The sequence below is a fragment of the Brassica napus genome, chromosome C8 (assembly GCF_020379485.1).
Source record: "Brassica napus cultivar Da-Ae chromosome C8, Da-Ae, whole genome shotgun sequence".
Lineage (NCBI taxonomy): Eukaryota > Viridiplantae > Streptophyta > Magnoliopsida > Brassicales > Brassicaceae > Brassica > Brassica napus.
In genome coordinates this window covers 24,673,985-24,690,007 of record NC_063451.1, presented here as the reverse complement: position 1 = coordinate 24,690,007, position 16,023 = coordinate 24,673,985, and the positions used below count along the sequence as shown (strand labels likewise).

Genomic DNA, 16,023 nt, shown 5'->3' with positions numbered 1-16,023 from the left:
GACACTTTACACCGAGACGGTGTAATTTAAGTCTGGGGGAGGTAGTACTAACACCATCTTCTTGAGTTTTGTCAAAATATTTTCAAAAATAATTTTATTGAGTCAAGAAAGGGACTATGAACTTATGATTTTTACTTGAATGTCTAACCACTTTTTAGCACCATTCTAGATTTACTGATTGCAGATAGTACTAAAGATGCTAAAGTGGATCAACCTGCCAACTATACACACTTGCCTAGCTTGTTTGAAAGAACCAAGGCTAACCTCCAACACTAAACCTGACACAACTGCTTGTCTTGGGGCTTTGGTATACATGGGATCGGATTCTTCAAACAAGTCTGGAAGGTAAATCCTTGTGTAGATTTATCACCTTTCTCTCTCTATTTCGACCCTAGATTTATAGGTAGAGATATTTATTTTATTTTCTTAAAAAAAAATATATATATAATAGGTGTTAGTTAGGTGGAATCCGAACAGGACTTGGTGGCTACAACCATTAAGGCTTGCTTCATAAGGATTCCAACAAAAAGAATTCGAACGGGATTTGGTGGCTGCAATCTTCAAGGCTCGATTCATATGAATTCTTGGATATAGGCCAAAAGAAGTGAACAAGACTTGGTGGCAACCACCATTAAGTTTTGATTCATGGAAGCCTGTCCAATCTTGGTCATTGATCTTGCAATATAAGCAGACTTTGACTAAAGAGAGAAATTAGTAGAGAGGAAAGATAGGAACTAACTCTTACCTGCAGATCCAGATACTTGTTTGAAAATCTTTGAATCATGTGATCGATACTCCCAAGGTAAAGCATGCAGTTTTATTTATGCTAAGAAACAAGGTTAGTCAAAGGGAATGTCAGAAATGATTTGCAAAGTTGTTGGCTAGATGAATTTGGTTGCTAAGCTAGGATATTGCATAATGTGCTTTTGTGATTAGGACCTTTTAGATGTGCAATGCGATATTGTAGAGGTGATGACTTCTATGTTTTAAATCTGTAAGCCCCTACTATTTTCAAACCTCTTTCAGAGAGACTGTCCGTTTGTTTTGCTTGAGGACAACCAAAAGGATAAGTTTGGGGGAGTTGATATACCATGTATTTCACCCATTTTTAGTCATGGTATATAAGTGTTTTAAGATATATTTATCATGTTTTAGAGTCTTTTCAAAGCAATCACAGGTTCAGTTACTTGATAGAAGGAAATGATGCTTTTGGGACACTTTGGAGTACTTTTAAGCGTAGAGAATCGATTGATGCTTGAAGAGCAATATCGATCGACGGGAACCAATTAAAATTGATCGACAGCCGTTCAGCGTCATCGATCGATATTGGATCACTCGAGGATTAATCACGAAATTAGAAGACTTCATTCCCATAAAGATTATTAATTGCAACCTAAGCCCTTAGCCGTATGTGAGGCTATATGTACTAGGGTTTTGTATCATTTTAGAGGCGGACTGGCCAAAAGACCTAGTATGTAGAAGAAGCATATTGGCTACCATTAGAAGAGCTTAGGATTGGAGAGATAGATCTGAGACTGCATAATAGAGAAGATCTTGAACTCCTTTATTTCTATTACTCTTACTTTCTGTGTTCAAAATTTCATTTGAGTTTTATTCAAACCATCATGACTTTGTCTCTCATGAATATGTCTGACTAAACCCAATTGTTAGATTTAGGTTTCTCATAAAGGTTGAAAGTATGTGCTGCTAATAAGATTGTTAAAAAGGTGTTTTGACTGTTCTTTCATGCTTGTTGAGCTTAATTAATGCTAAAATTAGGATTGATCACCCTCATTTTAGATCTTAGGATTAATTGAACTAACCAACCGTTAACCTCAATACCTGAAATAGCCAGCGTGATCTAACTGACTAGATAACAACGAGAGTTGGTCTAGAAGGTTAGATAACAGCTTCAAACCCGCTCGCAAAGCTTGCTAGAAGAACCGTCGATCGATGCGATTATCGTTGTGTCGATCGATTGTTTGAAACGTGTATCAAACGATGTGCATCAAGTCACATCGATCGACTCTTTCTCGAAATCAAAAGACGACAGTTGAGATCCGAGATCTAGTAATGAAAACCTATCTGGTTTTGCCATTGTTTGAGTTCAAAAACCATCAAACCCTTTAAGTCTGAACTAAGTTGCATGCTTTTCATACCTGAGAATTTGCCTAAGTCTAGCTGTTTTCCCATCCTTAAAACAACTTCAACTTAAACCACCGAACAATTGTCTTGTTCGACTTATCATTTACTGCTTTTAAACAATTAAACCTCTTAGTCTATCTTTATTTCTAATCCCTTAGATCTGTTGAGTAATCCTAGAGTCCTTGTGGATTTGATCCCTAAGTACTGCATCTGAACCTCTTATTTGAGAGAGTAATTCACTCCTTAGGGTAATTTGAGTGATATCAAATTTAATTTAGAATTTAGTATAGACTTTTTACGAAAAACTTGGTAAGTTTTCTTTCTTTCCCTGTCTACGCAGACACTGAGAATGGAGAACACAGAACTCAGCCGAGCATCGATCGACGAAGATGTAATGTTATCGAGCGACGTGGAGACCAAAGAATCGACTGACACGGAGCTCCCGACATCGATCGACACCGCCCAGCCGGAAGCAGGTAAGTCTTCTCTTACCGAGCTTATTAATGAGGAAGTAGTCCAAACTGAACCAATAGGTCAATTGAGCAATGAGACTAGCCAAACTAAACAGGGGACTGAAATCCCTATTAAGATAAATCCTACCTTGATAAAAGGTGAAGAGATAAGATTGCCTTTGCAAGACTACCTAGACCCTGGTAGAACCTATTCCAATAGGTCCGCTATTAAAATACATGGAGACGATAACCTAACGATTGGAGATCTAGAATCTGAAAAGGCAAACATTATGTTCAAAGCATACGCAAATAATACATTGGTCAAAAGTAACGTCGAAAGAAGAAATATTTATTATCTAAAGGGGGCCCACTAAATGAATACTTGTCGACGTGGACATTCTTAAGGGTAGCAAAACTCTCCAACGAAACCAAAAGCTCAAATGTGAATCAATGTCTTCTCAACAAAACAAAATAATGGGATAGATGTCACCACCTCTTTGCCCTATTTGATGAGGTGGCTAGAAGAGAAAAGAATAATCTTCTTCTTTGTATTATAAGATATGTAATTTAGCTACGTTAGATCATCAAATAATTACCAGAATTCATTTCCAATCTTCGGTAGAAATAAATCAAAGATCAAAATACATGTTTTGCTCTGCGAACCGTGTAGGGATTTATGCTAGTGTGGTTTTATTTACAAACAACTGAAATGGTGTAGGGATTTATGCTAGTGTGGTTTTATTTACAAACAACTGAAATGGTAAATTGGCAACTTTGTGCACCTTACGTCATGTTCTCTTGATACACAAATTATTAAATGAGTTCTACTGGTAGTTGTACTAGTGGAACTTTTAAAGTGCATCCATTCAATTAAAACTCACAGACTCTCCGATGCTAATACTAGAGAAAGGAACCTATGAACTGTGCGGTTATTTGTAGCGCATAAAATACATAAAAACATACATATCAAGTTATCAACATGTCATACAATAATAAACTTCATGATATCGTGAATATATTTATGATTAACAATCTCAAAATGAGAGTTTAAACTAAAATGTAAAGTATATATATAAATAATCACTCTATATGTAAATATATATGCAACAGCTTATAAACATTGTCTACCTATGCGGGGCTCTAATTTTGATTTAAAAACATGGGCTGAGGCTGTTGCCTTATTTTCATAAGGGTATGCATGGCTCTGTTCTGCTCTAACGTAGAAGTAAAAAGTATTTTTCTAAAATAAGTAGAAAATGTATTAGAAAATATATGAAAATTTATCTACTTTTCGAAAAAAAATCAAACTAAACAGATAATAACTTTTGTATTTTATTATTTTATTATTTTTTGAAAACTAATATGGGGTAAGATAGACCAAAATGGTAGATAACTGAAAATGTGAATTAGGACAAATAATTACCTAATTAATTAATTTGTTCCATATTAGCAAATTAGGATTGGATACTAATGTGTGTTTAAATCTAAGGACTATGGCCCACACACCCATAATACAATTTATTATAGAAAATCTATATGGATCATACTAGTGTGTGCTAAAGGCAAATCTTTATGGGTGTGTCGTGGAGAAAACTAAAGTCATTTGCCTTGACGAAAGATACACTACGTAAAATTTCAAGTCATGTGTACTTCGATACGTTTTGCCTGAAGGGTGCAATCACTGTATATTTGTATATAAGGTGCATCAAACAATGTACACCCGGTTAATTCTCAATAATATTTTTATAGATTTTAGGGGGAACTTTTTATTTCAAGCTTGCGTTATGAAAATTTAAGACTTGTCTTTTTAAACTCTAACTCTTTAAAAAAAAAATAGAAGATATGGCCGTATTTCATTATATGTTCTGTAAATTAAACGCCAGTGTGCAGAAAAAGGGTTAAATATATATGGTTTTAATTATGTATAAAAAGAAAAGTTAGACTAACATAAGTTAATTTCATAACACGTCTCAAGATGTCTAATTAAGATTATTTGGGAATCAAATATTGTATAATATTGTATACACAAAAAACAATGTTTTAAAAATCGGATAGACGACGCGATGGTTGGACTAGGTTTGACCATAAATCGATCATGTGATCAGGTTGGATCTAATAACTGATTCAATCATAAACCGATCACGTATTCAGATTGAGCCTCAAAGCTATTGAACTCAATAAAAACAATTTAAACTATCAAAAATCTAAAAACTAATTTATTTACAATGTTTTAAATCTGATATTTATTTATACATTAAGTATGCATGTAAATAGAACTATTAAATTTTATATATTAAAAACATATTTAACTAGATTGTTAAATCAGGTTTAATAATAGAACAATTTTCTTCAGGCCCGACCCTGAGCTAAAACCCATAAAGCAAGGATTTTAGGCGCCAAATATTATATATATTTCGAAAATGACTTCTTATTCCACTTTTTAATAATAGATATTTTTGTCCTTTTTTAAGATAATACAAAAAAATTGATTTATTCATTAATACAGATAGGAACAGTTAGTACTTAATCTAACAACTATAGTTTCATTATTTATACGTTATATTAAGTAGTGTGAGAATAAATAAATAATTTAATTAAACAAAACCTAATTATTTATTTTGCTGTATTAATAACAACTAACAAACATTTATTTTCTTTACATCCTTCTTTTGGAAAATGGATTTTGTTTACATCCTTTTGTGTATTTCTTCCGATATTTGTTATAATAACTACAGAAACTATAACAATTAAAAACTCAAATGATCAATTCTTCATATTCCAAGTTTGTTTTAATTGATATTCATATGAATAGCTGCATATGTCATATAAACTTTTTTTCTCTTTTTCTTTGTAGGTTTCTGTAGCTTTTAATGTGTAACATTTTAAAAAACATAAATTATTATAAAATTTCTACATTCGAGGCTGATAAATGATTTTTTAAAAAATAAAATTAATATTTAATAATATTTTTATTAACTATTTAAATAGTATTTAATAATATCTTTTTCAGCTTTAGGCACCTGATAAGTCCGAACCGGCACTGAACTCAAATAATTGATTTAGTTATGTTTCTCTGGTCCATTTTTAAAATAGGAGTGAATGCACTTAACATTTTATGTGGTCTAACAGATTACAAGTAAAAAAGAATAATCATATAAAAGTAATTGTAGGTAACCGTGAAAGTGAAAAAAAATAATTGCTAAACTTAATTCGGCAACTCAAACTAATTGGGCTTTTTATTTCCAAAAGGATCGTAGATTATGTGGGTCCGTTAAGCTTTAATCATATAAAATGACACGGTTATTTCCCAATCTTTGTTAAATTTTAATCCCTTTTTAGTTTTGATTTGGGCTTAAATCAAAGAGGGCCGTGTACATTTTTTTTCTCTGTAAAGCCCAAATAATATTAAATCCAAAGGAGTCCTTGCTTAAATGTTATCAGACTGTTGGCTGGTTATACGTCGTGGCTTAACACTAAACTACTAAGAATTAGTTATGTCAAATGAATTAAATGTAGTTTTTTTAACGGTGGATAATTATGCTATTACAACTATTAGAAATATTACAGACGACTCTATAGCCGACAATTCTACGTGCCGTACGAGGATTCACACCTGACTGAATCGCCTGAGCCGTCCTATGGGTTCCACGCTTGACGGTACTCCTTGCGCCATGCTGTAGATCTTTTGTAAGCCTTTTCCTCCCTTAATTCGCATAATTCTGCTTTCTCTGGGAATTGAAACTCATACCTCCTGGTGTAGAAACATTAATGAACCATTGGTCAAATCACTTGACCAAAGGGGCTTCCACAAATTAAATGTAGTTATGGTATTATTATTTTAACTGAAATATACATTCAATAATAATTAATTAAGAGAACAACATATAAATGTCATTGGTTAGTATTGTTAGACACTTGAAAAACACGATTTTGAGAATATTTGTTTTCTTAATTCAAAAATAATATCAATATATTAAAATTAAATAGCAAATGGCACACCTCCTGTAATATAGTTTGAAAATCAAGGGAACCTCAAAAAAAAGTCTTATGTTTGAATAGTATACTAGATTTTGACCCGCTCTTTGAAAGCGCATGATATTTTATGTTATAAATATTGCAATGTTTTGGAAACCAGACCGTACCAACCAGTCGAAAACAGTCTGACCATGAATCGTCTAATAAGTTGAGTTCGATTCAGTTTAAAATTTGGGATTTGAAAAAAAAACTGGAAAATCCAGTATAACCGATGACTTGAAATTTTGTTGTAAGAAAACATATATATGGTGATTTGAATGTTAATCTTATGTATGTCAACAATTTAAGTTCACATAGAATTCATTTTTTCCTTAAAACATGGTATATATACATATATAATATGCAATAAAATTTTAAAAACCCGTTAAATAGGTCAGGCCAATCAACCTGGATTTGAGAAAAAACTGGAAAAATCCAGTAAAACATAGTTTATAGTCTTTTAACTGTTCTAAGAATTTTGTTATGAAGCTATTAGTGATTAATAGTTTTTTTCTTTTCAGTTTTCACATATTATTTCATAGTTTTTTTCTATATACGAAAAAATTATTAGTCTTATTCCAACTTCTCATCTAAATATTATATGTTTTGAATTTTTCCATTACTATAAGATTTGAAATTTTGTTGTAAGAAAGAATATACATTGTGATTTGAATATTAATATTATGTATGTCAATAATTGAAGTTCATATAGAATTCCTTTTTTTTTTCTTAAAGCATATGGTATATATACATATATAATATACAATAAAATTTTAAAAACCCGTTAAACGGGTTAAACTGGTCAGACCAGTCAACCAATATATATACTGAGTCGATCTTGGTTTGGTTTTCAAAATGTTTAGAGAGTAACATAATAATTGTTTTGTTACAAATTAATAGTTTTATATTATTATTTTCTAACGTGTGTATAAATATTACCAATAATTAATATTTCATTAATATTTTATAGAACTATATAATTATAGTGGTCAACTACGTTAAGCTAATATTTTTTGCTAAAAACTAAATGGTGAAGCATATTAACCGTGGTGGTCAGATATGATGGTCAGCTATGGTGGTCAATTAAGACGTGAAGTTTGCATATATTGTGGTCAAAATTCTGGAAAAATTGAGTCTCATTAGTTTACAAAATAACAGTCAGGATAAAAGATCTTTGGAAGTAGTCTTTAATATTACCAAGCTTCATCGAGGAGAGCAATGATTCCACCAGGCTTCTGCAGATGGAAAAGAAAGGAGAAAGTGAGGTTAAAACATCGAATTTGATAACAGTGTCCTTTCTCAGTTAAGCAGACCTTTTCTATAAGATCAAGAACATCTTTGTTGACCACAAATTCAATGTAGCTCCAATCTATTGCTTCTTTTGTGTACTCTTCCTGCTCTATCTTGAAAACGTGCTGAACATTATAATGTGATTCGCCTCTTTTCAGTTAGGGGGTAGTAGTTTGTTTAACATTATAATCTTGTGGTTTCACTGAGTTTAGTCTCTATGCATGGTCTTGAATTCTGATTTTTGGCTGCTGCCATTGCTTATATTCAAGTCACTGTATTGCACAAGTATGCTGTAGTGAAAAGGGATTTTCGTCTAGTTGTTCTTGGTGCGGCTCGTATCATGGTTAAGCTTCTCAAGTCAGTACTCATCTTTGACAGAGATATAATCTGCATCTTGTGATTCATTTTCCTGTGAGCACTCACTCATTGTAGTTTTTCCCTTGTGATGTGACCCTTTCTGTAACTCTCACTCAATGCAGCCAATGAGGTGTGTTAAGCGAACACATGTTATGTTTGACTTATATGTTGTAATTATTTTTTGGAGGATCAACTCATAGCAGTTATAAATTTTATGCCATTTTGAAACGGGTTACATGAACGTTCTTGATTTAAACTACAAACTATTAATTGGTTGCAGTGTTAACTGCTCCTCCTTAAGAAGTAATCTACTCGTCTTTTCTAACCCTCTAGTTAGATCTTCTCTTGACGTTACTTTCAGCTGTAAATCTTTCTTTAAAAGTGAAGTTACTCCTGGACTCAGGCTGCACTTTCTCTTCCTCATATACAACACTATCTCCCTCGTTGGTAGCATCGACACTACTATGCATCTTCAATGCAAGTGAGGAGCTGCACAGAAACTCTCTTGGTGTATGTTCCATACCAATGCGTGCCTATATAAAACCATAACAACATCCATCATCACCAAGATACCTCGTAGACTACAGGATTTTAAAGTCATTCACATTTGATAGGCATCTAAACTTAAAGAAAGAAGAGAAAATACATACGTACCTTGAGTGTTTTTGTCAAAACCCCATCCTTTCCACTAAACTCTTTCCACCCCAAGTTGTCCATTGTATTTTTCTCTTGCCCACAAGGTTATCCTTTCAAAACCGATGGTCCAACTCCATTGACTGTAGCCAAGTCTTCAAAGCTTTCGTTGTACCCAACCTAGTAGCAGATGACTCTTCATATGTACCAATACATTGTCTCTTTCCTTCAGCCAATGAAGATTCATAACTTCATGTAAAATCGGTCATTCATTTCTCCTCTTTTTTCTAACATCTTTATCAAGAAGATCCAGTTCTCTTGCTCTTAACCACAACCCAATCAGCACACCCACTATCAAACAAGCCAGAAAGTCTTCTCTTGTACAGTCCCTCTCTTGAAAACCCACGCAACTCTAAACACCACCACTGCCAAATAACTTCACTCAGTTCTAAAGTAAGGTGAAGTGAGTGAATGGCCTTCTCCAAATGAGGACACTAAAGCATTTGAAGAACATGAACATACTTTCAGTTATGCAAAATTCCCCGGAGCATTATTTCCGTTTTGTCGATTAGGTGGAGGCGGACCAGCAACATTACTCCTTTGCTGCTGGTTATAAATAGGGACCACCAGAACCGTTACCCTGCCGAAGAGGACGTGAAGCAGCAGCGCCAAGGCTTTCTGGACTTGGGTCTGTATTAGGAGGAGGTAAAGAAGGCTCATTCACAACAGTTGATAGCTGACTTGGCTGCTTCCGTGAACCACTCCGCCTTCGGGAGCGAGCTGGTTGAAAGAACACATATACTTTTAGTTAATTCCACGTGGAGAGATCTTCAAAAGAGGGTTACTTGTATTATAACCTTTGTGGGTTGATGCCTCTTGAGGAGAATATGTTGATGGCTCTATTGATCACCACTGATGCATGGTTCTGTACCACTTTAAATGGATACCCGCGAACCTGGCTATCTCCACTGTGAAGTTCATGTCCAGTATCAATGACTTCATCTTTCAGAGCTGATGATGTACATAAGAGTGGTAGTAGAAGAGAGTGTGTTTACCGGTTGCAAACCAGATGGCTGACTCGTCCTCAAACGCACTCCAAAACTCCTCCTCGTTTGACAGCCAGATTATCACTCTCTGTCAGCCAGCAATGGTGGCCAACTGTTGTAGCTTTGAAAACAGTGCCTGCATATGAAGAGAGACAAAGTTTTTCAACCAAGAACTGTAAAACTAGGCTTAAGAAGCAGAGGACGGTGAGACCTGAAGCGGTAATAAGGGAAGATGCAAGTCATCTGGTGCATCTAACCGTGAATGAACCATGTGGCGTTTCCACTCTTTCAGCTCCGATGCAGAGCTAGTGATTACTACTATCACCACCATCCTCCACCGTTTTCAATCTTGAGGTTCCAGTCTTTTAACAAGTGATCTTGGTAAAAGTTCATCTAGCATTGTTAACGCAACTCCAAGAAGAGCAAGCGGTTCCGAATCTGTCTCTGGCTCTAGTAAGAATGGTATAATACTCCCACATTCACATCATCTTTGTCCCCAAAAGACAAATATCTTGACAGTGTGTAGCGCATGAAATGAAGAAAACACATTAAAGGCCAGCCACAATATAACAAATCTACATAAGCATCACTAATTAATATTAGTTCAATACTACCATCCGATCCTACCTTCAAATGTCTTAAAACAGAGAGACCAAAAGCACAAAGTACATAGTCATCCGATGTCTTAAATAGAGACCAAAAGCACACAACACATAAGCATCACTAATTACTACTATCCGATAGGCATCTTCAAATGTCTTAAATAGAGTTTGGTAATCAACTCGTGGGGGAAGAGCGGAGGCCCGAAGCCGTTGCTGCTGCTGCAATCCAGCAATCACCTTGGATGCTCAATGTTCCTGTAGCTTCGTTGATGACTCGTCTCACCACAACTTGGTAGTGATAAGGCTCACCAGTCCTAGCCTTGGCCAAATCCTTGTATGCTATGTAGATGACCGCAGCTTTAGACTTGAGACTTGGTGGCTCCTTATCATGAAGAGATTCTATGGCCACTTGGACAATCTCCAACTCAAAGTTAGAGAGATCCCTCTGCAGCAACAAGATTTTATATTAACACCAAATAGATTATTGATACATCAACAAGTATGTTATTGATAGGCAAAGTGGGAGAACATAAAACTTACAGCTTTAAACCACCTATGGGAAGTACAGATTGCAAGTTCCACATACAAAGAAATCCAATCACATTGCAACTCAGATTCATTCAACTGCCAAAAAAAAAAAATATATTAGTAATTTAGTACTATGCCAAAAGTAAAACAGATGCATGTAAGAGACCACAACAAGAATATATTACCATGTAAAAACGCTTTGTGTCACTGAAACCAATCTCGGAGGAGGGCCATGGAATTACTGACTTGGTCCAGCCAAGCAATCTGTCTTGGTGGGTAGCAGACACTGGCTCGGAATGTGGACGTAAGAAAGGAGTTGACTCCTTCTTTGAACTCTCGGTCCCTATGTGATATGTCAAATATAGTCAGCAAAAATAGTGAAATTGATTAATGTATCAACAAAGCAACTTTTACCTTGAGGTCTAGAGATGGGGCATGTCAAATCTAAAATGCCAAGACGTTCTTCCTCTACGAGAACCTGAAAGATCTGCTGCAAACCGCTGGATGGAAGGCACGCAACCAAGGTTATGTAGTAAGGAGATGCAGCACCACGCATGTTGAATTTCATTATGCTATCTAGCTCAAAGTTTGTCCCCTGCAACAGATAGAAACAAATGAAACTCTTTGAAACTTGACATTAAAAAACAACATACTAGTTTAGTTTGTTTGTTTGTTTATACCTCTAACCAGTTGTAGCGATGAAGGCCGAGCTTGGCATAAAGATTCACCAAGGCACTGTTAGTGTATCCACGCTTTCCAACACAATCTACATGTACCAGGCCATAGCCACCACGTCTTGGTGGAAACTCGTCGGGGGACTTGAAAAACTAACAATAGCCACATCATAAAACAATCAATCAGTGACAAAGGGCTTTTAAGTTTCGTAAATCATCTCCAGAAAAGAAAAAAATTTACAATCATAGATAACAATTTGAAAAACATCAACAACTAATTTTTTGATTAAGAAGGAAGTAATACTTACATCCAGCTCCTCCATTCGTCTAGTATATTCTCCAGCGACGACTCGTCTTCCTCAAGTTGGAAGGTTGTCAGAAGCTGCGGATTCTGTCGATTAGTTTACCAAATCAACACAAGAGAAGAAAGTAATCATGACCAAATCTTACTACTTTCTCATGATCTATGGGCTTTTGATCAATGAGTAAGATTCGAACGGACCTATCTATCTCAAAGTGGAAGGGATTGATTCAGAGGAAGAAAGGAGGAACCTTTTCGGTGAGAGACGAGACCGGTGAACCGAATCGATCTTTTATCGAGAGGAGTTATGCTTTCAGTGGATGGCAAAGTCGTCTTATTCCTCGGAGTCTCAGGCAGGGTTTGTCGGAGAAAGATTAGTGACAAGTTTGATCGATTGGACTCTCTCCCTACACGGGATTTTGTCTGCTTATGAAACGGCGTGTAGTGGAGTCTTTAAAGCACAAAAACGGCGTGTAGTGTGGAGTCTATTAAGCAAAAGACGGCATGATGGCTGGAAAGATCAGTCTACATAAATGCCGTTTTCTATTAGGGGTTGTATTATAGATAATGCGAGAGAGCCCACAACGAACTTGATCTACCAAAAGTTATGTGCTCTTCTTTTTTTTCTTAGACAAAATAGCACACTACATTGTCCAATAACTAATATATGTTATTGATATATTATGTTTGCCTTATTTAGTTTTTCATTTTTCTTTAAAAATAAATTGTACTAAAATATTATAAACAATATTTTTTTTTTTACATTTGAACAGAGGTGGACATTCGAATACCATTTGGTTCGATTCCAGATCCTTGAGGGTTTGGTTCGGTTCGTATCTTTGCGGATTTCGTTCGGGTTTGGGTTTGGATAACCTATTTTTTTTTTCAAAGTTTAAAGTTCGTATATACTTTAAATTATTCAAAATCTAAAAATAAAAATAACATATTACATATAAATTTGAATAATGTATGCCAAAATACTTAAACTTAACATAAAAATTGGTTTAGCTTAAATATTTAGATAGGACATCAATAGGTATTTTAAGTATTTTAGGTATTATAAGTATCGCTTAGCTATTTTAAACATGTACTTATACCTATTTATATATATATTTCTAAGTATTTTGGACAACTTAAAAACATCCTATATATTTTTTATATTCTTTTAGCTATTAAATTTAAAAATAATTAATATATTTAAGTATATAAATCTTGTTTGGATATATTTGGATACCTAAAATATTACGGTTTGGATCGGGTTCGGTTCTGGTTCTCTAGATACCAATTTTGAACCCATTTGGATTTCTGGCCAATTTTGGTTAAAGTTCAGTACTATTTTTGGGATCGGCCTTTGTTCAGTTTTTGGATTCGGATTTTTTGTCCAACCCTATATTTTTATTGTGACAAAATTTTAAACGAAAATAATGATGGTTCATATTGATTTTGGGTATGCAACAATTTTTAAACAAATCACATTTTACTATGTACGTGGCTCATTTAGTTAATCATTAAAAACTGTTCTAGGTCCATTTAAGAAAACAATGGGGTGAATTTAAAAAAAATGTTACCGTTTCAGATTGTCAATCAACACTTTCAAATATTCTATGTTTGTGTTGTGACGAATAGAAAAGGGGTTAGGGTTAGAAAAGCAAATTTATTGTGAATTACATGTTCTCGCTAGGTGATTTCAATAACTTTTAAATAAATCTTAGTTGTATCGGTCTCTTGTACGATTTTCGAACAATATTAATTAATAAAATCTTACACTTCTTAGAGTAATCAATTGTTTCTCAATTAATATATAAGATATTTTAGTAATCACATAAATCAAAACAATACCTCTTATTTATGTATAATATATTTATGGTAAATAAATCAATATAATCAATTTAATTTATATGGTATATAATTATATTTCAAAAAATTGACATAAATATATAGTATATTTTAATATAAATATTTATCATTGAGCCTTCCTACTCATATGGTTTATTAACATTTGTAGATTTGATGTAACAAAAATTTAAACCATTAATCCCAAATTTTTTGATGTGATATTTTTCGATGAAAATTTAAAAATTAAAATATTAAAGTCTCAATACTCTTTCAATGCAAATTTCAAAATTAACATATTTATGTATTTTAAATGGTACATAATTTAATTTAAATGGTATATATATATATATAATCTAATATGAATATCTATTAAATAAAAATTCATATGAATACGATTATATGATCATTTGTATCTTGTTATGACAAAACAATTAAGCCATTGATCACAAAATTTTCAAAAGAATTTTTAACATTTTTGTAATTTAAAGTCGTTTTAAAAAATTCAAAATAGAATATATAAGAAAAATATATAATTTTTTTATTATATGGTTAGTGTGATTGTTTAATTTCTTTTAATAATATAAAATTAAACAAAATGAGGAATGATGCAAAAATTGTTATCAAACATTTATTATTCATAATTATTAATTGTCATATATATGTTAATCATATTAGGTAACTCTGTAGTTTTTATTTAAGAAAAAAGAATACATGTTTCTTATATTTTGGGTTAATATAATGTTCTATAGTACTTTGATTTTGCATTAACATTTTTCTAATTGATTTTTAAGCTGCCACGTAATATAGATTGTCATCCTAATTAAGGGACATCTAAGCAGGTCTCATTTTAATTATTACAAACTTAAGGTAACAATTTTTTAAATGATTTTCAATTAATATATAGAGGATGTTTTCATTCAATTATGTTTAGTATAATTTGAACGTCTCCTAAAAAATATTATGTAGCATATAATGTATACCTATAATTCGTTCAAAATTTACAAATCATTTGTTGAGAATAATATGATCTATAATTTATTAAACAAAAGACAGCGTGTTAATCGAACACATGCCGTGTAATAACATGTTGTAATTACCTTTTTGGAGGGTCAACTGATAGCATGTCATTTTTTTGAGAAAGTATGTTATTGACAGTGCTGGTCCAGAACAACTGAACCCCTAAAGCAAAATTTCATTGTAATTGATGCCCCCCCCCCCCCCCCCCCCAAAAAAAAAAATCATATTATTTGGCGCTAAAGCCATTGCTTCATGTGCTTTACTCCAGGGCCAATCCTAGTTATTGAGTTCACATAAGTATAACTAGTGCTGGACCCGTCCGACCGGGCGGGTATTTTTTGTGTACGTAATGTAACTAAATATTTTTTACATCATTATATAATCTATAAAAATTATAATAAAATAGTGACAAAAATACATCACATAATACATATATTGCTTTTACATAATTCCACTAATAGTAAATGTAAAATGATTTATATAACTGTAAATATAAATATCACGCGAATATTTATTTTTATTTAATCGATATCATTTTTATTTACTAGATATCGAGTTGGTTAGTGGTAAAGAAAATGCTATTAGCCTTTCATTGGTCGGTTTTGATACGCGTTGGAAATAATTATTTACAACATTTGGGTCCTAGTAAAAAAAGAGAAACCACTTTTTCATTTTTTAGACATATACTTTTGTTTTCTATAAAGAATATATATATGTATTTTTCATGCATTATGTATTTTTTATTATGACAGTAGGCATAATAATTAATATATATATATATATATATATATTTAGTTTATGTGTGTGTTTTCCATAAACTAAAATATATATGCGAAAATAATATTTGAGATGTTTTGATAGGTTTTTGATCATAAATGATAACTATATTTAAATTTCCAACATGTTATATAAGTAGTCTTAATTTTTAATTACTCAACTTATATATAAATATTCGTCATGTATTTTAAGTAAAATATTTATACTATACTTATTAAAATGAGTAATTTGTTAGAATGAGTAATTGCATTACTTATATTTCTAATATTATCAAATTAATTTTATTTTAACTTATTGACTTTAACATTTTATTATATGTAGGATTTTTATTTTAAATGAACTTTTTTTAGA

General features: G+C 32.8%; 1 protein-coding gene across 6 annotated transcripts; it reads right to left on the bottom strand.

Annotated features, from left to right (window-relative positions):
• Nucleotides 1-8,455: 8,455 nt before the first annotated feature.
• Nucleotides 8,456-12,543, bottom strand: LOC106429665 (UPF0725 protein EMB2204-like). Of its 6 annotated transcripts, XR_007327775.1 has the most exons (13): nt 12,294-12,543; nt 12,050-12,123; nt 11,748-11,894; nt 11,482-11,662; nt 11,253-11,410; nt 11,080-11,163; nt 10,565-10,984; nt 10,149-10,448; nt 9,947-10,073; nt 9,749-9,859; nt 9,414-9,671; nt 8,913-9,316; nt 8,456-8,791 (listed from the first exon to the last, which is right to left on the bottom strand). XR_007327775.1 is itself a non-coding variant. In XM_048766270.1 (7 exons), exons 2-7 carry the CDS (start codon nt 12,062-12,064, stop codon nt 10,715-10,717), a joined length of 855 nt encoding a protein of 284 aa, XP_048622227.1. In that variant the 5' UTR covers nt 12,065-12,123; nt 12,294-12,543; the 3' UTR covers nt 10,468-10,714. The 6 variants fall into 6 exon arrangements, 2 of the variants coding, with proteins under 2 accessions (XP_048622227.1, XP_048622228.1); XR_007327774.1 differs by having other exon boundaries at nt 8,913-9,671; XR_007327777.1 differs by lacking the exon at nt 12,294-12,543 and adding an exon at nt 12,244-12,265 and having other exon boundaries at nt 8,913-9,671.
• Nucleotides 12,544-16,023: the final 3,480 nt, after the last annotated feature.